Raw genomic sequence first — 23417 nt, forward strand, 5'->3', positions numbered from 1 at the left:
GGTTATAAACCTTCATGACATAGGTCATTGCTATTGGTATTTCACACAACCTACTGCCCTTCTGCCTCTTAATTAAAAATAATGAGCATGAGGTGTTATTTCAAGGTAAATAGGAGTGGGGACGGAGGGGCTCCATCATTATGCCCCACTGACAAGCCTGTGGTGAAATATCATATGCTTAATGTAGCCAAAGGAGAGAAAAAGATCTAGAAGACAGTTCTCTGGCTTTAGAGAGACTTACAGGTAGCATTTTGATTTCTCTAACATTTCCAAAACAAACTCTTTTCGTAGCACAGCAAAACTTTTTCTTCCATCAGCTTTTATCATTTCATCTTGACCCTTAACAATGCTGTTCGAAATTTTCCACACAAAGCTGATGATGCCGTTGAGATGCAGAGATTTAACAGCAGTGCAGTACGCATTGGACAATTTGGGTTTATGTTATGTCTTTCCATATAATGCCACCTAGCGTGCATTGCATGGAAGCTGCCAGACAGCCTTAGTTAGTTATTTCCTCCTTACATTTGGGTATTCGAAGCGCACTGCAAATTTTTGTTTACTTCAAAGCAACAAGCAGGGTTTCATTCTGCTGGATCTACATCTGTTTCTGTGCTAGATCACATACTCCTTTCTTGCTTATGGAACTTAATACTCGCTGGAAATTTCCAGCTAATGAAAAATTTACTAATAGAATATAAAATGTTCCTTCGCTAATGAAATATACCTAGTGGCAGCAAGAAGCTGAATAGAGAAGACAGCAGCTTTCTCACTTAAACAAGAAACTCCATTTGCTTTGAGGTACTTCTATCTACTCCCAGTTCTTGGGCTCTTGCACCTTGGCCTTGTGACTCTCCTTTCCTTTATAGTCTGTGGGGTTTACATGACCCCTTTTTTAATCCAGCACTGGAGCGTGGCACGTAAGCACCTCCCTTGATTCCTCTACTCAGACCAGTCACTCCATAGATGATCCTACCCATTTCGAAGAGCTAACTGCCCACCACAGCCAGCCTGTGCTAACGTTGTCAGATCCACCTGATCTGCTGCAACTTCCCTCTTCCCTTTTAAAGACCCTCATTGCCTATCATCAATTCCTAGCTTTCACCCAGGTCTCCAGATCCTCAGACTCACTGGAATCACTTTCTTGACTAACTCCTTTCCTTACCATTACATTTCTCCCTTCACCCAAAGAGAGGAAAATAATTAGTTTCCTTCACCTTTAAAATCCTTTCCTTTCTCCCTCCCTGCCTGTACACCTAGCGTTCCATCTCTTTGCTCCTTCTTTTTACTACCATTGCACTCTCGTTTCAGTCAATTGTTAAGCCCTTTCCACTTCAATCACTTCAATTCTGTTTTCCTCACACCACCCAAAATGTTACGATTTATGACTTCGTGCTTCAAAATCTCTTCCATGCTCTCTCCTCTTTGTAAACTCATTCGGCAAGCCCTGTTTCCTCACCTATCAGCTGTCCCTCAGCTTTCTTTCCACTTTATCCTAGCTCTTTCTCCTCTCCAATGACTTTGGTACCTTCCCCTGCAAGTGCTTTTCATCCCCTTGGTGCAACATCTGCTGTTGGTGTTGTAGCTGTCCCACAATGACAGAACCATCACTGCTGACGTGCTTTTCTCCTGCCAGCAACGCGTTCCTTTTTCCTACTCCCATTCCTAGAATGGGCCATGGTAACACCTGCCATCCACTTACTATAAAGATAATTCGTTGCAGCAGCAGGTTAAACCTAATCAGGTAACATTGCACTGCTCTGCATAAGGAGCACATGCTCCACATCCTTTACTTATCACATCGAGTGAAGGGGTGAATTTGTAAACCACACTGGGTAGATTGAGAAAGAGCCTGGCCAGGTACACAGACTAAACGTAGAAAACGCCCAAAAGCTGCGTAACTCTTGCAGAGCAATAAAAAAGTTTAAGATGACTGTTAAGTCTTACCTTTCCCTTCATTTTCACCTCACCCTTGAGTCCAGTTTGCAGCTAGTCAGGATGGCGAACATGGGCAGCTGACGCAGTTGGCTTTGCGCTTGGCTGGTTCTACAGCTTAGGCTCCAGGTCATCAACTGAAGAGTGTTCATGATATCTACAGGCACTTAAAGTTGGCAATGCTTTAATTAAAAGTGATTTGTCTGTCCTTCCACCAGCATGAACTCAAAATCTCTTTTTGTCTACAGTCGCACCAAAAAAATGTCTGTTGGCAACACAGAGCGTTTCCCAGTTACGCAAATTCAGCCTGCCCTCTGGTGCAGGTTCAGCACACAGCACTGTGTTTCTGCACATCTCATTCCATTTATTTTCTGAGAACACCAACAGTACATGCTGGTCCTGTCTTCTGTGAATACAGGACTCAGAAAAGTTTACTTTAAACTGGCAAAAATTAAGAGACTAAACAAGGTGCGACAATGTTGAGATTAGAAAATCCTTAGTAGGAAATACAAAATAGAGAAACGAGAGTTTCAACAATAGGTAGGTACAACTTCACACAGGCAGCACTGTTAGTTCTCCAGTCTAAGGCTGCTTCCATGGACACCAGAGCTTGTACCTGCAGCGTGTTACACGCATTCTTGCTGCCACATGCTGAAAAGCAGGCAAACCGACAGCAAACCCCAGGCAAATGCAGTAACCTGTAAACACTGCACCAGCCAAAATACGGAGCACTCTTCTACTTGAGACAACCACTCCATTTCAGTGGAGGTCAGCCTTAGAAAAGCCTGGGCACGCTAACTCACACGCCACAAGTGACAGTTCTCCTGCCTTGTGCCTTGCCCTAGGGGTTCTAGCTTTGCAGAGGAACCTGCCACCAACACTGAAGCTGAAGGACACTCCCACTGCTAACACTGCGACCCAGGTGAGCCAGGAAAAGCTCAAACTTGTCCTGTCTTCCTCATGCCACAGCCCTGCACTCTTTCTGTCCGCATCATGCAACGCTGCTTCTCCCCAGCAATTTCAAAGGTGGATTCCGAGTGATCCCAGTCCAGGCTGTGCTATGGGACAAAGGTTACCCAACATTAAAGGTTACTTGAGGCTAGAAGTCAAAGGTTACTTTCTAGGCAGATTTGCAGGGTGAGACCAGTCCAGCTTTTGTGTTAGGGCAGAGGTCACTTGCAGTCAAAGGCTACTTCAGACCACAAGACAGGGGTTACTTGAGGTCAAAGGTTACTTGGTCACAGAACAGGTTAATTGACGTCAAGTTACTTCACCTCACAGGACAAAGGTTACTTGAGGTCAAAGGTTGCCTGAGATCACAGGACAGCAGCCACCTGCAGTCAGAGGGCAGAGGTTATTCTAAAGTTACTTAAGGTCAGAGGTTTCTTGACAATAAAGGTTCCTTGAGGTCACAAGACCAAGGTTAAACCTACATCAAAGTTTACTCAAGGTCAGCAGACAGACATTACTACTTGAGGTCAAAGGATAGTTACTTTAGGATAAAAGTTACTTCAGGTCACAGGACAGAGATTACCTTAGGTAAAAGGTTACTTGAGGTCCAATCTGGTTTAGGTGTAAATCTCACCAGCACCCATAGTGGAAGCCACAACCAAGCCTCTAATGTGGTTTTCACACCCAGATGTTGCTATCAACTGTCATTGTGCACAAGACAAGCAGGGCCTGAGGGCAGCTGACTTGGAGAGCCCATAATTACACGCTTGTTCATCACCTCAGCCTACAACCAGTGGGGAAGCTGCCTGTTGGGAACAACCCTTCAACTGCCCTGCCTGCCCAGCCACACACCACATCTGGCTGGAAAAGCAGCTCTTGCAAGGGGCTACTTTACACCAGCAAAGGCTCCAGCAGCTTGCTGGGACAGAGTGACACGCTAACACACACGAGTGCTTGCATTTAAAAGGATAAATGCAGCCAGGCTTTGCCATACACAAACACTGAATGGATTTCTGGCGAAAGAGCCGAAGGAACCGATAGCAGTGATGAAGATTTGGTAGTGATTTTGTAATGGCAATCGCCTCTCCTCTTTCGTTCTTGATGCTTGCAAGTTTTTCTTTAAAATGTAGTTAATAAAACTGGTGGCCAGCTTCTCCCGAGGATTCAGACACATCGCTCTACTACATATATATATAAAAAAAAAAAAAGAAACAAAACCAATACAACTGAGATACAGTTGTTGCACTCAGTTAGGGGTGCTAGATGTAGACTAGAGTCATCATTCCGGATTAACAGTAACAGGACACTTGCCAGTAAAAGCTACTACAGTTCCAAATTTAAGTCCATACCAGAAAAATCTCAATCTAAGAATAAAAGTTCTGGCTATTTGTCAGAACATCACAGCATAAGGGAAAATACTGAGAACAGATGGGGAAAAAAAACAGTAAAAAAATTTTTTTTTTCATCTAGCAGTATTTAACTGTCACAAAAAACACGACATCAACTTTTTAAAATAATAAACAACAATCATTTTAAATATAAATTTAAAAAGCCATAATAAAGCTAAAAAGCTAGCAGGTGGCTAACACTAGTCAATAGTGACAATGGAAAAGTAAAACAAATCCTCCCCATAAACAATACAGAAAAGCAACATTGAGTGTTGCTCTGCTGAAAGAGCTCATCTTTTCAAGAGCTAGAACTTTCGAGACAGTTTCTTTGCAACTAAACATAGTGAAGTCTTTAAAATTCAGGTAGCTTCATCCAATAGTATTCAACCTAAGCTTAAAAACACAACCACTTGGCTTAGTCTGTTTTAATGTTCTGTCAGGATAAATACGTCAGAGACAAGTCTCTTCAGAACTGAACCTATTTTGGTAACAAACAAGTACATGTTCCGCCTAGCACCAAAAAAAACCCAAAAACCTGCTTTCCAAAGAATTTTCTTATCATTTTCAGCTACCTGGTAATGGGCAACATCATTTCACAACATCAAGGTCCAAATACTGCCTCAAGGTACTTTAAAATAGCAAAGGACTATGTTTAGTGTAACTCAGACTAGATCCCACAAATCAGCTCTAAAAGCACTCAAAATAATCCTACATCCTATGTGAGATGACAGCAAAAGAACGCTTCTTTGTACGGCCTGAAGCTACATTAAAAAGGAAAAAAGAAAAAAAAATTGAGGGAAGACCTACTAACCCTGCAGTAGTTTGGTATTTCACTGATGATCAGGAATTAGTTTGCTTCCTAAGACTTGGCAAGACTTGCTTTGCTCATTAATTCCACTGAAAGCTATGATGCAAGACAAAACAAATACTTGACTTCAAAGTCCCTAAAAGAACATGATTGTAAACTTCTGGTTCCGCACGGAAATTGCAATAAACAGGGTATTATACAGTCTCTTTCTTAAAAAAATTCTTGGACTGCCCATGGGGGCCATATATCTGCTGGGACAAATTAACTTAACTTTGCCCTCAGGGCCTTCACTGGCTTTGTCCAACACACTCATGCTGCTGTGAGTCATACAAAATCCAGCCTAACATAACTTCATGAAAACAAACTTTGAATTAATAGTTTCCGCAGGCAGAAGGACCTTACCATTTCCTCAAAGGGAAACACTCCAACAGCTCTGGACAAAATAAGCACAACTACCAGGATTCAGACATGGCTGTTACTACAGAGCAGTAGCTATACCGTAAAGCATTGGCATATACACAGGCTACTGTTTCACATGGTAGCTGATAAGCTGAATGTCTTCACAGCACAAACTTACTTCGGGTCCCATAACTTATTTCCATCCTTTCCAAACTAATATTTGTCTGAAGCCAAAGGACTCAAGAGAAAAGCCGTGACATCAGGTTTTCTAACTTTTTTTTTAATAAACTATAGAAGAACAGGATAACATTTCAACCAAAGTCATGACAGCTGCATGCTTAAAAGCAGATACATACACATCTCTGGATTTTTCTGTTCTCTTTAGGAAATAAAAATGGGAGAGAAGCAGTCATTCGAAAGCTGAATGTAATGCACAAACTTCTACACATATTCAAATAATAGCAAACTAAAGCAATCAGTAACACAACCAGGAAAAAAAAAATGTTTTGACAGTGATTCCAGATTTACGAAATTTTACAGGAATTATCAGTCCTAGGAATCTTTATGCTGAACAAGTTACATTTTTATACAGCATTAAAACAAGTTTTATAAATTGAGGCACTAGAAACAAACTCAATAGCTCAAATGCATCTAATGTGCAAACTGAAAAAGCTATAGGTCATAGTTATTCTAAAAATTCAGAACTCAAAATGTTGCATTAGACTTGCACTTGCTCACATTGACACAGTGAACTTAGTGGAAAACTACCATCTTTCCCATTAGAGTAAAATCAGGTTCTGATTGTTGGTTCCAGTTTTCTTCCTAGCTTTTCCTCATTATCCTCACTTGTCTCTTTTCAAGGGAAAAAAAAAATCAAGAGGCTCCTGTGCCACCCCATTCAGCAATGTTTATAAAGAAAAGCAAAGCACCTGTCCTTGTGCACAGTTTTACCTATGATGCTGTACTCTTACTTCATCCTATTCCCCCACATTATTGAGCTTCTACAGGGTTAATAAATTTGTGTAGAATTAGATACTCATGTTCTACGATGGATGCTTATTCTTATCTTTTGATTCATATCACATTTTCTACGGGGGTCAGGGAGTATTGAAGTAGTCTTCACAAAGTAACCAGAGTGATCACATAGCAAGAACTTGAGACAGAAAGGAAGGAGCTCGTATGGATACGTACACTGCTTTCCTTATGAGGAAGAGTATTCAAAATCCCATGAGGTTTCCACCCAAATGCTACAATAACTGGCACCCTCTAAACCCCTACATTAAAATATACCTCAACATTTTAATCAGGCACTTAAATAGAAAAACAAAGCAGTAACATTTAACATAACTACTGTCATAGCTATTCTGTAAGGCTGGAACGTTGTGTATGAAGCACTCAGGAAATTAAGTGTCCCACAAAAACAAGTAACTCATGTCAAGGGCTAAAGGAATGGAGAGTTCCCTCACTAGACAAACACGCTTAAATGAAAAAAAAAATTTTAAAAAATAGCCTGAAAGGCGGTTAGCAAATATTTGGTAGAAGCCACTAACAACAAACTTATACTCTACACTACCTAATGCAAAATGTAGTGCAAGGTTGTTAATCCCTTGAGAAGATGGACACAAAAGTAAACATTGAATGTGCTTTAATTTACAAGACGATATTTCTTTTTTCCCCACAAAAAAAAGTTTCTCCACTGATAACTTCCCTGAGGGAATACACTAATTTTTTCAAGGGAAAAAAGCAATCATTTAAAAACATGATTTGAAAAGCTCCAACAATCAATACTTGCCCTATTTTGAGCCATAATACATTTCCAAACAACATTTCTTCAGAAACACGGGTTAGACTAACCAGTCTCTGGTCCTGTAAGAGGGAACCTGATCTCCCTTTCTTTTAAGTAGCATTCTGGATAGGAGAGCAACTATTCTTTTAAAATAGTAATGAATGGGTTTTAGTCCAATACACCTCAAAATTGTAAGAAAATTCTACCTACAAGACTTGATCTACCAACATTTAAATGGCTAATTATAGATTCTGTCATAAAAATAAAGCATCAAGGAAAAGAAGTGGAAATTCAGTTGTAAGGCTAAACGTTTGGTAAGTTATGTTATGCACGTCAAGGTACAAATGAAAGAATCTACAGACACACAAAACATTTTTACAGTAACAAGAATGCAAAGTGTTTAAACCATTCTTAAGTAATTTATTTTTTTACTGATGATTTACAAGACCTTGATTATTAGACAAAAATAGCATATTTAACTAAACTCAAAAAAATACAAACCGATAAAGATTAGAAGCTATATGGTTCTGGAGAATATATCACACCCAGTGCACACGCTGCTTGATTTTTCTCATCTGAATCCATTTGTTACTTATAGGATTTTTGCAAGGAAATGTTTTGGTTTAGCTGACATGTAGTGTACAGTTTCAGATCACTGAATTATGCTCCAATTCTGGCATTAGTCTACAGTCTAATCTACTGCAGCAAATCTTTGAAAGTGTTTAGTGTAATCAGAAACTGATCTAGACATTTTTGAGCAGTTAAACAGGCGATATAGACTGCATACAGCTCAGTATGGTACCTTAACTGAAGCTAGAAGTTTTAGTATGCTTATTGCCAATTTCTCCCAAATTTTAACAAACAGAACTTCTCTGCAGATACTTTATTGCTGAGGGTAATAAGGCTGTTGAGGAAAAGGGTATCCAGGTTGTTGAGGTGGTGGATATGGTGCTTGTCCAGGGGTTTGATACACAGGTGAGGGTGCATATGGCAGATTATACTGACCATACATGTATGGATTATAGCCCATCGGCATGGGCATCTGACAATACCTGTGGAGGAGGAAAAAAAGCATACTTCAGTTGTTAAACACTGATGACGTTAATTTGCAAATAACAACTCAAAAGATACAAGAGACATGCAATCACCACGAGTGCTTTCATTTTCTTTTATGCACAGCAGAAAGTGTGGCAACTTTCAAAGATCAAACATGAAAAAAATTATAATGCATGGAACAAATGCAGGCAGAAGGTGGAGTAAAGGCAACTTTCTGGAACTAGAGTTGATCTAAATTGATTCTCTCATGTTTATTATCATTGTACATATTTTAACATTTGCTGAGCCTGCTATTGAAGAGATAGCAGCTGCCTTCAATCCTTGTGATGACTACAGAAAGATGCAAAAAAGCATCATAAAAAAAGCATCATATAAAAAGCACAGTCTAAACAGGATTTTTTTCTATATTTTTCATCATCTTTAGCTAGATAACCAAGATCTGAAAAACGAGATACGCCAAAACTTTCGAGACAAACTCCACCAACTAATTATGCAACGGATGGCAATGGTCCACAAACCACAGTTAAGGAACTGCTGTCCTATCTCCCTTTGCCTTTAAAAAAGCTGAACTACAAAAACCTAAAATAAATCTTCCCACAAATGGTACCATCAAATCATTCCAACAAGAACTACACGACTAAAACTGAAAAAAAAAACAAACCCACAGTTTTCAATTATGACAATAATTGATTTTAAAATGTCACGTGCAACAAACAAGAGCATTTAGATAATGGGATAACGAAGAACTGCTTAAGTACTCATAGCTTACCCTGGGTATCCTTGGTAAGTTGGGTAAGGAGGTCCCTGTGCCTGGGAAGGTGCAGTGCTTGCTGCAGGTGCACTGGCTCCTGGAGCAGGAGTAGGAGCAGGAGCAGCAGGAGCTGCAGCTGTTCCAGAGGGTGCTGATGCAGAACAGGAACTGCTTGCTGAAGAAATCACTGGTGGTGGTGGCCGTGCTGGTGGCTGTGGTTTAGTCCCCTAAAAAGAGAAAGTGAATTAAGCTGGAGCTTCCTTCTGGAAGTCTGGGAATCAAAATTTTAAACAGATTCTGTATTTGCTCTATACAGATAACACTGCAAAGCATCTAAAAAGCAATAAGCCTTCCATTTCAAAGGTATAAATTACGAACACCAATAGTACCTAATGCATCTCTGCAAAGACTTTAGACTTTGCCCTCTATTTCACTTCAAGACGTTTCCAAATACACCAATACACTAGAGTGATAACGCAAATTACAGATCATGTAATGGGATAAAGGAATGAGGATGAGGCCATGGGATGAGGCCAAGAGTGGATGGGAAGAGGGATAAGGCCCTTTACAGACAGACAGGAGCAACTTCACATTCACAAGCTCATGGGAAACTTCAACCACCCTGACATCTGCTGGTGGGACAACACTGCAGGGCATAAGCAGTCCAGGAGGTTCCTGCAATGAGTCAATGACAACTCCTTCAAGCGACAGAGGAGACAACAAGTAGAGGTGCTATGCTGGACTTTGCTCTCACCAACAAGGAAGGGCTAGCGAGGACCATGAAGCTCAAGGACAGCTTTGGCTTCAGTGATCGTGAAACAGTGGAGTTCAAGATCCTTAGAGCAGTGAGTAGGGCACGCAGCAAGCTCACTACCCTGGATTTCAGGAGAGCAGACTTAGGCCTCAATCTGCTTGGTAGGGTACTATGCAATAATGTCCTCGAAGGCAGTGAGGGGAGGGCAAGAAAGCTGGTTAATATTCAAGGATCACCTCCTCCAAGCTCAGGAGCAATGCATCCCAACAGAGGAAGTCAGGCAAAAATGCCAGGGGGCCTGCATGGATAAACAAGGAACTTCTTGTCAATCTTAAACACTAAAACGGAGCCTACAGACAGTGGAAGCAAGGGCAGGTAGCCTGGGAGGAATGCAGAGACGTTGTCCCAAAAACACAAGGATCATGTTACGGAAGCTAAAGCCCTGACAGTATTATATCTGGCCAGGGATGTCAAGGGCAACAAGGAAAGCTTCTATAGGTAATCAGCTATTAAAACGAAGACTAGGGAAAACGTGGGCACTCCCTGGAAGTAAATAACTACCCAGGACATGGAAAAGGCTGAGGTCAATTACGGTTTTGCCTCAGTCTTCACCACAATGTGCTCTACCCACACAACTCAAGTCACATAAGGGAAAGGCAGGGCTTAGGAGAATGAAGAATCACCTGCTGTAAGAGAAAATCAGGTGCAAGACGGAACCTGAAGGTTCACAAGTCCATGGGACCCAGTGAGATGCACACATGGTTCCTGAGGGAACTGGAAGATGAAGTTGCTAAACCACTATCCATCATATCTGAGAAGTCGTGGAAGTCTGGTGAAGTTCTCACTAACTGGAAAAGGGGAAACATAACTCCTATTTTTAAGAAAGGAAATAAGGAAAACCCAGGGAACTACAGGCCAACCAGTCTCACCACTGTGGCGAGCAAAATCATGGAGCATATCCACCTGGTATGATAGGGGATGTGGACAATAAGGAGGCGACTAGTGACAGCCAACACAGCTTCACTAAAAGCAAATCATGCCTGATGAATTTGAAGGCTTCCTACAACAGAGTTAAAGCATCGGTGGATAAGGGAAGAGCAAATGACATCACCTTCCTGGACTTGTACGAAGCATTTAACACTGTCCCATGCAACATTCTGTCTCTAAATGGGAGACACGTGGATCAGATGGATGGACCACTCATTAGAAAAGAAACTGGCTGGATGGTTGCACTCAAACAGTGTCAGCGGCAAAATGTCCAAGCGGAGATCGGTGACAAGTAGAATTTCTCAGGGGTTGTTACTGGGACCAGTGCTGTTAAACATCTTCACCAGTAACATGGACAGTGGGATTGAGTGCACCCTCAGCAGGTTTGTCAACGACACCAAGTTGTGTGGTGCAGTAAACACACTGGAGCTGGGATGCCATCCAGAGACACCCTGACAGGCTTGAGAAGCAATCTGTGCAAACCTCAGGAAGTTCAGCAAGGCCAAGTGTAAGGTCCTACACCTGGGTCAGGGTAATCCCAAGCACAATTACAAGCTTGGTGGAGAAAGGCTTTTGAGTAGCCCTGAACAGGCCTTGAGGGTGCTGGTGGATGAGAAACTTAACAAGAGCTGGCAGTGTGTGCTTGCATCCCAGAAAGCCAACCGTATCCTGGGCAGCACCAAAAGAAGTGTGGACAGCAGGCCAGGGAGGTGATTCTCCCCTTTTGCTCCAGTCTGATTAGGCCCCACTTGCAGTACTGTGTCCAGTTCTCAGGCCTCCAGCGTAAAAGTAACATGGATCTGTTCGAGCAGGTCCAGAGTAGGGCCACACAGATGATCAGAGGGATGGAACATGTTTCCTATGAAGAAAGACTGAGAGATAGTTGGGGTTATTCAGCCTGGAAAAGAGAAGGCTCCTGAGAGACACTATGGCAGCCTTTCAGTGCCTCAAGGGGGCCTACAAGAAATCTGGAGAGGGACTTCTACAAGGGCACGTAGCGGTAGGACAAGTAATGCTTTTAAACCAAAAGAGAGCAAATTCAGATTGGATACAAGGAAGAAATTCTACACTATGAGGTTACTTATACACCGGAAAAGGTTGCCCAGAGAAGTTGTGGATGTCCCAAGTGTTCAAGACCAGACTGAATGGGGCTTTGAGCAACCAGGACTAGTGGGAGATGTCCCTGCTCATGGCAGGGGCATTGGAAACAGATGATCTTTAAGGTACTTTCCAACCCAAACCATTCTATGATTTTATTATCAGTCTGGACACTCTATTTCCAGCCCATTAATTCTGTAGCATTGATTTACCACCATGGTCCTGGGTGCTGGAGTAGGAGTTGATGATGCAGCAGGCTTACTTCCTCCAGCTGATGTGTTCTGATAGGTAGGCAGAGGAATAGAGGGAGCACTGGGTTCCCTCGCAATGCTTTGCTGCAAATCTCTATTAAAAACAAACAAATAAACATACAGCTTAGTTTAAGAGTTGTTTGTTATACACTGCAGCAAGCTAAGCTAAAAAGAAGCAACAGACTAAATCAAGTATTTAAAGCACGATCACTGAGCTAGCTTAACCTGAATTTGGAGTCCAAAACACTTCCATGGAAGCAATCCTCTAGCCAATCCTCTGATTAATTGTTAACATCTATTTTTTAAGGATGCCTTTTTGTTCAAGTGAATACTGGGTGTGGATCACTGAATTAGCCAAAAGCTTTGGAACCAGAAATTATAGAATAATAATAACATTTAGCAACTTGGAAGCTTTCCTGAGAACCTAATGAAACCTCAAGGCTACGGAAAAGTACAAAAGTAAATTTCAGTGATTTTGACATGTAACAAGATGCCAAAATACAGAACAAAAGCAGTGTCATGTTGCTTGTAAATTGCTCTAAATTAAATAATATTGCATGCAAATACCATACATCTAAGAAAAAAAAGTGGGGGGGGAGCATCCACTAGACAGCCTGCAATATCATTTATACCTGGGTAAGCATAACTATTAAAAAAAAACTGGCAAAAATCTGAATGGCTCAGCACATGAGCTTTCAAGTTCTCTATTCTATCTCTACTGCTAGAATTACTTTTGCTAAGATACTTCGGTATCTTACTTCGGTAAGATATCAAGAGGTTTTGGTGCCATGTTGTATCATAAAGCTGCCATTAATAAGCATAATTTTACAGTCAGCTTGTCAAGAAAACTCCAAGGAAGCAGCTCTAAGTTACATATTCAGAGGGATGTAGTGCATTTTCTCAATGCAAAGATTCAATATTTAAATATAGGCAGATTCTTCAGAGAGACTTCAGGAAGCATTTACAATTTCAGACAATTTTGTGTAAAAATAATAATGACAGGTGAGCAATACATAATAGTTAGACCTTGACACCTAGCATTCTGAAACATTCTGAGACTAACAAGGATACACTGTCTAGTCAGCAACAAACTACAGGCGTATATATACAAGCATATATTATACAGGAGTTCAGGTGAGCTCCAAAGAACAATAAAACTGGTAACTTCTGTCAAAACTTGGATAAGACTCAAACAAAAACTCCAAGAAAACTGCCCTCACAGTTACCCCTACAGTAAAAATAAATGATGGAGAAAAAGCTGGAAATACTGTCTTGATGCTCTGTTACATATGCATATCTCAAACTATTTGTTACAGGTAGCAGAGTAACTATTCAATGCTGTATTAAGCTGAAACTAATAAAACCAAAACTTAATGTCTAAAAAGATTATGTAACAGATGGAATTAACAATTTTCTTCTTAAAATTATGGTGCAAAGCCTGATGGCTTACAGAACAGAACAGCAGTGCTATTCAGAGGGAAGTATATTTTAACAAGAAATTGACCAAATGAATTAAATCTGAAAATCTGAACAGCATTAAAACTGATTCTCCAACAGATAACAATTATACGGGGCGAAGAGGGGGGGGAAATATCGAGTTCTAAATAAGCAACCAACTGAACAAATTTATTTTAAGTGAAGATGGAGCCCACAGTCTTTTTTTTTGGGGTGGGGAGTAGGAGGGGACGGCAGGAACAGAGGCAGGTTTAACAGGCAAAACACACATTCTATTCTCTTGAACTGTGGGTAGGGTGCACTGAGAAATCATTTTTATAAAGATATATTACAACTATCCCAAATCTGGTCATTGCCCCTAACCTTCACAGTTTCATGCCAGTGAACAGTTGGCATATGAGGCAGTAAGATATCACTGCAAGATTCAACTGAATGCTATACGAACCCTAAATCTACAGCTTTAACACTGAATGTTAACATATTAGAGATGGAAGATATTAAAATCTACGCCTTGGTCAGGCATAGCCTACAGCTTCCGAATCACACAAATGTAGGAAGCGGAAGGGGGCTGCATACAGTTACTGTTAATTGACAAGCACAATGCCCAACCGAAAAAGAACAATTCTACAACAGACGAAGTTAGGAAAGGTAAAATGTGAAGGCTGAGCATCCCATTCACAACATAGCCTGTGCAGAGTACAACTGCAGTTTCACCAACCAAAACTTCAATAACAACTAGATCTTTTCATAAAAGACTACATACTTTGCTCAAGAATGTTGACTAAAAGGAAAGTCTTTTCAGTTATGCTTTCCTCAAGAGCCTAGAAGTCATGGCTGAAGCATACTATGCTAGCCTGATCACATCAGGGACAACAACAACATCAGAAAGTTCCCTTTACATGAAGGACAAAACCTACCTCTCTCCCCAGTACTGTAGGCAACTCACATATCTAAACATTGGTAAAACAGACCAGTTGAGACTACAGACTGAAAGTGGAATACCAAAGCTTTTCCTACCACAGCACCAGGGCACATGGAAGCAAATCATAGGCTGAAGCATCTATATAATTTCTCAAATCAAAATGACAGAAGGAGCAAAGTGCAGTAATTAGAAGCTCCTCACCGGAAATTATAAAATAAAATTAATGGATGCATGCCAAAAAGAACTGAGAGTGAAATCATGATAAGATGAAAGAGATCCACACTGAACTGTATATAGGCACAGAAGAGCAGACTACAAAGTAGATTTTTCCATTTGTTTTCCCAAGCTTTCCTAGCTTTTCCAGGGAGGGGAGAGAGGGGCTACCATTAAGGCAAAGAGGCGACGATAGTAATAACACACCTAGTCTCCCTTTCTTGTTTCGTCAAGTAACTTAATATTAAGAATTAATTTCTGATAAATACTTAAGTGTTTCTACACAGCTTAAATAAAATACTGAAAACTTACTTGAGCAGCTCATCTCTTTCAGTCTTGCGAGCAAAGACAATGTCACTGCATTTATTTTGGAATTTCAGCAGGATTTCTGTCAGCTCATTGTAAAACTAGCGGAAAAAAACCACACCAAAAAAACACTCATCATCAATATTGTTGGATTCCATGCTACCATTTTTTTACATACTGATCCAATTATAGGCATTGTATTATTACAGTATACCGAAGCTACCATTCCAGTAAAGAATCCTAGTGCACTGTATTCTGCTTTTCAAAAACAAATGCTAGCCAGCTGTAATCCACCTCTGCAATATTCTACAATTTTGTCAGTTTACATATATGTGCACGTGTGTGCGAACAGAAATATAAAAACGGTATAGAAGTAGATTACAACCAAAACAAAAACAGACCACTTCCTGTGTTTAGCATTTATTTTTTGAAGTATAATTCCTTCTTTTTTTTCCAATTTTACTGCCTTCAGTCAGTTCCATGCTTTTCATTTGAATAGAAATTTCAGAGTCGCGGGTTTTTAACTCTGCAAAAAGCACTTAATACAAAAGCAGCAAGACACCTTCCAGAAGCCCATTATCAAAAAAAAAAAGAAAGCTAAATAAAGCCCTCCTCATCTCGCCACATATCTGCAGTAGCAGTACATAAAATACAAATTTGATAAGGTGATTAAATACCACAGGAGAAAAGATGAAAGAATTCCTCAGACAAAATGGCTCACCTGGGTGCTTCAGCATGAGTTTGGCTGTAATTAACACCTTTTCCTATTTTAACATAAAGCAATGCTCAGAAAAGCTTACTTTTCAGATAGGGACAAAGAAATCTTTCACAGCTGTCAAAACAATCGAAATTTGAGCAGCTTTCTGTCCTCAGTTCAGTAGCAAAATCCTCAAAAATGTACGTCTCATCTAGCATGTCTGCAAAGTTTATTATGATTTTTGATCCATGTCTCTTTGTGTAAATATAAAAAAAGGTTCTCTGAATCCCTTAAATGTTACCATACCTTTGTGCCTTCTTTTAAATTGGCTAGAAGTTCCACAAAGTTGTCATTTGCTACAGCTAAGTTCTTCAAAACTTCTTCTCTTAAATTAGATTCATTGTTTGATTGTTTCATCTTTGAAAAATCCTGATGTGCATTCTTAAAAGAAGGGTGGAAAAAAAAGCAGTGAAAATAATGCAAGCCAGTTCCGCATAGGATCCCATGTCTTTTGGGTTTTTTTTTCCTCTTATTCATTGCTTCTACCCCCATTTCCCAATGTCTACCTTTCCTCATGCTCCATCCACACGCTGTACTTCCCAGTACTTGCTGTTTACCAAGCGCAGTGGCTATTTCAGAACTATACATGCTTTAACACACTGGCAGTAGGTATAAGCTAATTATCTGTTCTGTTGTGGGTTGCCTTCAGCTAATTCTCAAGCTCATACAGCAGACTCTCTTTTACAGGCTATGCTAATCAGGCTCTCCTGTACTGCTCTCCATTGGTATTCATAAAATCATATGGAACGTTAGTATATTTAAGAAGCGCTACTTCAAATTTGGTTGACATTGTCAAGCTACTAAAAGGACAAGGAAGGGGAAAACCTACAGGAGAATTACCTACATCTCATTTCTGTTGGGAAAATAAATAAAAAACCAAACTTAAAAAGACTACTTCAGCTGCCAGCAGAAGCCAAACTCGAACTCCAAGACATTCAACCCTCAACTTAACTTCCATCAAGATTTTAAAAGTCTATTACGTTAAAACACATCCGAATACAAAATCCTGGATAAACATAGGCCATGTTTCATTTAGATTTTTTTTCTGCCTTTGGGAAGTCTCTTATTCTTGCAATCCAAGTTGCAGTCCGAAGCTTCAAGTAATCTTGTGCATAAATGGGCTCCATCATTACCCAAACCACTACCATCACTTGTTCAAGCATTAAGACTCCTTTTGACATGTTTCAGGTACCTGTCTCTAGTGTAATAGACAAATTAAACCTGAATTTATAAATAAGTTTTGTAAAGTTCTCATTAATTTTTACCTTGATGAGCTTTTCACATGCCAGGAGTCAAGCACATAGTAAACAGCAATTACGAATAAACCAAAAAGTACTTTAGAGACAGAAAATGTCTTCTGGTAGACAGTAAGGACAGGACTCCTGTTATCCCAGAATGAAGTATTAAGATGGCATGAGGGAAAACCAAACAAACCAAACCATTTAATACACTGGGGTCAAGCTTCTTTCAAGGGCAAGGCCATCTGCAGAACTAGACCAAGGAAAGGTCCAAGAGTATTTACACTGGAGCTCAGAGAGTCTGCTAAAAACTGACATTTCTTCCCAGTGAATACAAAAAAAACATAGTTGTATTTTTCACGGAGCAGAGGAGTAAAGGAATATCTCAACTGGGCTACGACAGAGTAACAAACAAAACAGCAGAATGCAAAAGTCACACATCTAAAGCACTGGAGAGGTAAAGGAATTGCTGCTCCTTAGTTAAAGGGGAAGGAAGACACGCAAGATGCTGTACCTGAATGTTTTTGAGAAGTTCTTCCTGCTTTTTTAGGGACTCCTGCACTTTCTGTTTGTAACTTCCATAAATTCTGTCCAACTCAGTCACAGAGATAGCCTCCTCATTTATAGCACCATCCTGTGCAAGTGCAGTCAGGAATTTGCTTGTCATGTCAAAATTTACAGATTTCAGGTCATTTTCCAATTGTTCTCTCTCCTTCTTAACTTCATCCAGATTGGCCAGCAAAGTTCTTAAGACATTAACAACCTAGGCAATAAAAATTGTCAGAAGTTAGCACCTTTAGAGGAATTATGGCAGAAATATACTCCATTACTTGTTTCCATCTTGCACTCTTCAGTGATGCTGACAACACCACTCCATGAGTATTTGCATATAAACGCGTTAAAGATGACAAACCAGGACAAAATGCAACAAAACAAAAATCTTCAAGCATCTTTCAAGCTATATTCTTCTCTGAAGACTTGCTTCCACTAACAACACTGAATTACTAGAAAGATTTTTAAATCCATTTATTCTAAAAATTAGCAGATACCTTTCAATTACATATTCTAAACATGGCAGTCAAAACCACCAAATTCAAATCACTCCTTTGAGAAAAATAATCATCATGTTGTAGATAAGTCATGATGTTCCTGGAAAGCAATTTGGTTTAATTGCTTAATACTTGAAAATACTAGGCCAAGCCTTTCACATTGCCTAATTGCTCCAAGAACCTAAGTGCTACACCCCACCACCCTACACAATGAGACTATTCATGAAGGATTGATCCTTTCATAATAGTCAACCAGTCTTGCTGTCCATGGCAATTGAGCTTGCTCAAAGTGTAACAAAATATTCTCAAACAGATTTTGAACAAAAAAGACAACTTCTTATCCAAATGTTACTTCCTGCATCAATTATGACATAAACAAGAGCAGCTGAGGATCAGCTTCCACAGCAATTCATGAAAGTTCACTTTTTTAGACTAATAGCACTTATTTTCAAACTAGAGACAAATTTCAATGCTTTACCTCACTTCCTTGTAATGTTTTTGCTGGGTTGGCAGAAGGAATGGCTGCGTTGAGTTCTGACTCCGGCTTACACAGAAGTGCAATCGTATCCCGGTGAGTCTGATAGCGCTCCTTAACTTGGCCATCTGCTTGTGTAGCTTTATTCAAAAGGTTATGGTAATTGGCTCCCTCTGGTGGCGAGAAGGAAAAACGGGTCTTTATATCCTTTCAAAACCTGTTTCAAACAATTCCTGTGGCAGAGGAGTTTTCACGCTTTTCAGCCAGTGTCACACGTTGTCATGAGCCTGCACGTTATGAAGTCGTTAAGACTTATACATAAAACTTAAATGATACTTTAAATAGTGCATAAACTAGGCACGTATATTAATTCTCCAGAAAAGCATACAAAGGTATATGAAAAAACACTTGTTCAAGCTGCTCCGCAGATTTCAACCCCTGCAACTTTGTCAAATCAAGGCAGTGTTATCAGTCACTTGTTGGCTTCAAAACATATATTAAGCACACAATAAAGTGTGCTACAGTGATGAGTAAGTAGTCTGACTAACTGCTGGGAAAATTAAAACAAAACACCAAAAAGAACATCTTCATGTAAAATACAAAACAAGAGATGTCAATACACAAAGAAAAATACACTAAAGTATTTCAGAGATAACCGCAGACAGATTCTTAGGAGGGCAGCCGTTTTTCACCACATATGCTTTCTGAAACAGCATGTACAAGCACTCCAGGAGTGCAAAAGCAGCAGCAAATTCATTGCTATCACATCATCCCTAAACTCCAAATAACTGCAGATTGCAGTAAGGATATTTGGGCATAACCTCTTCTAAACAGAATTTTTATCTTTAAAAATAATGTCAAAATACTGAACTACTTTAATTTACATAATGAAAATGGACATTTTTAGAGCATCTCCGGAACCCAAAGCACGAGACGTGAACTCTACCTGTCCTTAAAGGCTTATAGAGTTCATTGGATGGTGTTCTCTGCCAGCGCTCTTTGAATTTTGTTCGCAGGTCGTTGTCTGTATTTTCTTCTTCATCTAATAATCTTAATGACTACAAGAGTAAAAGGTTACATGCGTTATAAGCCATTCTAAGCATGAATTAGCTACAAAATATACAGCTAGTATAGAAAATACAAAGAATACATACATATATCCTTTATAAATTTAATTTAGAAAACAAAAAACAGGCACAAAAGGCACAAATCACCCAAATTTCTTAAGAATCCTCCCCTCCCCAACAATTTTAAAACCAAAATACTTGTAAGAGAACATCCATGTGTGACAGCAGAATTTCTGGATAGACTAAAAATTTAAATAACGTATTTTTAAAGTGCTATTACTATTATGGGGATTTTGCATAACCATGTACTTTTTCTATTGCTATTTAAAAAGTTCAGTGATGTAGTTTAAGCAGGTGTTAGTGTTAGCGGTTGCTGAGCTTACTTCATCTAAAATTTCTTTGTTCCTTTGTAGCAGTTCAGGCAGATCTTTGATCAGCTGGTCAATAGTCTGAACTCCTCCCTGTTCAATCACAGACCTAGACTTGTTCAAAATAGACTGAGGAACAGTATCACCAGACACATCTTCAATAGCAGCAGGAAGATTGAGGGAAGCCAACACACTGAAAAAGTCAACATGTTAAATAGCAACTTGTTCATAGCATTAGATGGTTTTATCCTGTAAATAACACTGCTATCTAAACAAACAACCACACAGTCAGTTATAATGTAAACAGAGTACAACGGACAGAAATTTCCAACTGACAACTCTAAATTTATTTCTCATGTATCCTCACCAGAGATGTTTCATAGCTCTTACGAAGCTAAACAAATCCTAGTTTTTTAGCATTTACAAAATATGGCAAACATTTTCAGTAGTTACTATCTAGTAGATAAAGAACCAACTGCCTTGAGTTACATTCATATCTTTCAGCCTGATGTACGTTCTATTTATAACTGTATAGAATAAATTTTTGGGGGTGAAAAATACCATGTATTGACTCATTGGTACAATCAGGCAGACAACTGCAATGTGAAAACCCTTATAGATTAATGGAACTGGAACTTTTTCTCAGCAAGAGTCAGACTCCTAAAAAACGAGGAAAGACTGAAGAAAATTAAATACTCTTTGTTCTGAATATGCTTTCAGTATTAACACCTCAAGAAAAGTACTTCCAAATACCCCTGCTAAGGCTTAAGCTTGCAGGCTAACACACAGTAATAAAAAACTGCTGACATAATCCAGATGTCTGCAGGCTGCAAGGTAACCAGTGTTTACAGGCTGTTTCCTAACTCTTCTTGATAAATTTAACAGGTAGCCTTACTTACCCATTTGCCAGATTTGTGGCTTCTCTCATCTGGGCTATTAAGCCATTTACTAGATCTGCCTTTCTCTGGTTATAAACACTCACAGACTGCTGAACTTGCAATGGAACCATCTTCTCAAACAGATCTGCAATTATAGTATAAATTACTCAAGTTGCATCGTGAGGTAAAAGGACACAAACACCTTCACAGTTCTTTTGTACAAGTTGTACTATAGATCTGAACAGTTTAAGATGTTCCCCCTCACCATCTAAGTGGTCTTCAAATAAAACTATCTCTACTGGTCCTTAGATTAGATTTCAGGTTTTAAGATTGAAATTGATTTAGAAATAGTTTAAAGGCATTATATTTAAAGTAACTGTAGGATTAAAAATCTGATTTTCCCTACAGCTTCATTTTGAATTCTGCTTTTTTGAAGGAAGAAAATGTGCAAGGGAAGAGAGGATCATTTTTTAGAACTCCTCTGTACAGCCAACAAACTAACGTTTTTCAGCCTTATGGAAGGCCAGCAACTAGGTTAGTTGAAACAGTACAATTTTATACTTTTCCTTTATATTAGTATTCTACCAGAAATGAAAAAGGTTGATTTAATATAGAAAATACAGTTGCTGAGAAAATCTTTAAGAGAAGGGCACACTGCAGGGAATGATTTCCAACCCATGATTTATTTTTCCAGTATTTTTTATCATCAATTAGCAGAACAAACTGGAAAAGACAAATAGCACTTCCAAAAACACTGCTTTACACTTGATACAATTCAAAAGTAGACATTTATTTTTTCATGGTACAAATTCACTTCGGTGGTTGTGCGTTTCACAACAAAACACTACACCGTGCACTCAGCACACTTTGCTTACCAGTGAATTTCTGACTGAGGGGAACGACAACTGGAGTAGACTTCACAAGACTGGCTTTTCCAATGGCTTCCAAATCTTTCAGGTCAGGAACCCGGTCATGGTAAATGAAGTCATTGTCTTTTTTGGCAGCTGTAAGTGCACGGTTGATTTTGTCAACCAGATCTTTAACATTTATATATTCATCATAACGAGATGCCACTGTTTTTACCAAGTCTGCTGCATGCTAAAAAAAAAAAAACAGTTAAAATTAAAATAATAACTTTTCTTTCTCTCTTTCATATATACTGGGAAAACAGATGAGCTTCCCAGTTAGCCAAGTAACTACTACCAACACACATGATCAATATTATTATTCCCTTAAATAAACGTTCTTCCCTTTTATGTATTAAAAAGGAGATTTTACTCATTAACACACTGGAGGTGGGGGGGAACAGGCAGTAGTCAAGTCAGTATCTCACAACAGCTTCACTATGGCTACCCCAAAATCCAGAAGTTACAATGAATTAGAGGCAATAATGCAATAATGCCCATTCACAATAAAAAAAGAGAAAGAAAAATGCCACCATATCATTCTGATGTTGTTTCACTAAACTCATAGGTTGCTTTTGTAGATACTGCAAATTGTTTCTCAAACCCTGCTCACTTGCTCATATTCATGAAAGAAGAAGCAAGAGTCTTGCTTTTGCGACATCTGCCACTAACGCCCATCTCACCTTAAGCTCAGAAGCTACAGAAACTATGCTTGAATCCTACTGCAAATTAAAATAGACTACAAGGTCTGCTGTCTGTTCACTTCTGTTCACTCAGCCCAGATGCAACCATGAGATATCTGGTTTTCCTGCATCTAATTTATTGCAGGACACACGCAAGATGAAATAGCTCTTCAATCTTGATCGTATTTGTATTGTGAACATGGAAAAACAAAACACTAAAAGCAATGTCAGTCAAGGTTTACATAAACTCCCAACAAATAAAAAAAACTTCTTCAGATTGTGAAGTGGAACCTAAGCAATATTAGAAGAGAAGTACTATTGATCTTTGTCGAGATTCTTTGCCACTTTTCATCGTGCCATAAATTACAGAACACTACATCTGGTTTGATACAATACTCTGTCCTAAGGTGGATCAAGCATGGTGTTGCTGGCCAGTGCTCCGCACTGGTGCAGCCCCAACTCGAGCGCTGTGTGCGGTTTGGGGCACAGCAGTATAAAAAGGACATAAAGCTACTGGAGGGTGTCCAGAGGAGGCCACAAAGCTGGTGAAGAATTGAGAGGGGAAGTCAAGGAGCAGCTGAAGTCACTTGGTCTATTCAGCCTGGAGAAAGGGAGAGTGAGGGGAGTCTCGTGTCAGTTCACTGCTTCCTCACAAGAGGAGGAGGAGGAGCAGGCGCTGATCTCTTCTCTCTAGTGACCAATGATAGGACCTGAGGGAGTGGCAGGAAGATGTGCCAGGGGAGGTTCATGTTGTTCTAGGGAGCCCTAGAACAGCAGTCAAGGCACCAAGCCTGACAATATTCATGAAGCATTTGGACAATGCCCTGAGACACAGTGTAATTTGGGTTGTCCTATGCAGGGACAGGACTTGGACTCTATGATTCTAGTGGGTCCCTTCCAACTCGGGACATTCAGTGATTCTGTGATACAGTCTAACAAC

At 39.6% G+C, this 23417-nt stretch overlaps 1 protein-coding gene across 2 annotated transcripts in view; it reads right to left on the reverse strand.

Moving 5' to 3' along the window:
* Positions 1 to 7663: 7663 nt before the first annotated feature.
* Positions 7664 to 23417, reverse strand: part of PDCD6IP (programmed cell death 6 interacting protein) — a 35759-nt gene continuing 20005 nt past the window's right edge. For both annotated transcript variants that reach the window (XM_069859897.1, XM_069859896.1), the window contains exons 8-18: positions 21765 to 21987; positions 20911 to 21034; positions 20027 to 20204; positions 19523 to 19634; positions 18580 to 18749; positions 17567 to 17815; positions 16061 to 16195; positions 15064 to 15158; positions 12123 to 12255; positions 9090 to 9298; positions 7664 to 8316 (exon numbers count right to left, since the gene is read on the reverse strand). In XM_069859897.1, the coding sequence (XP_069715998.1) occupies positions 8148 to 8316; positions 9090 to 9298; positions 12123 to 12255; positions 15064 to 15158; positions 16061 to 16195; positions 17567 to 17815; positions 18580 to 18749; positions 19523 to 19634; positions 20027 to 20204; positions 20911 to 21034; positions 21765 to 21987 (1797 nt within the window). In that variant the 3' untranslated portion in view covers positions 7664 to 8147. The remainder of the gene's footprint in view (positions 8317 to 9089; positions 9299 to 12122; positions 12256 to 15063; positions 15159 to 16060; positions 16196 to 17566; positions 17816 to 18579; positions 18750 to 19522; positions 19635 to 20026; positions 20205 to 20910; positions 21035 to 21764; positions 21988 to 23417) is intronic.

Source organism: Phaenicophaeus curvirostris, chromosome 6, assembly GCF_032191515.1.
Source record: "Phaenicophaeus curvirostris isolate KB17595 chromosome 6, BPBGC_Pcur_1.0, whole genome shotgun sequence".
Taxonomy (NCBI): Eukaryota; Metazoa; Chordata; class Aves; order Cuculiformes; family Cuculidae; genus Phaenicophaeus; species Phaenicophaeus curvirostris.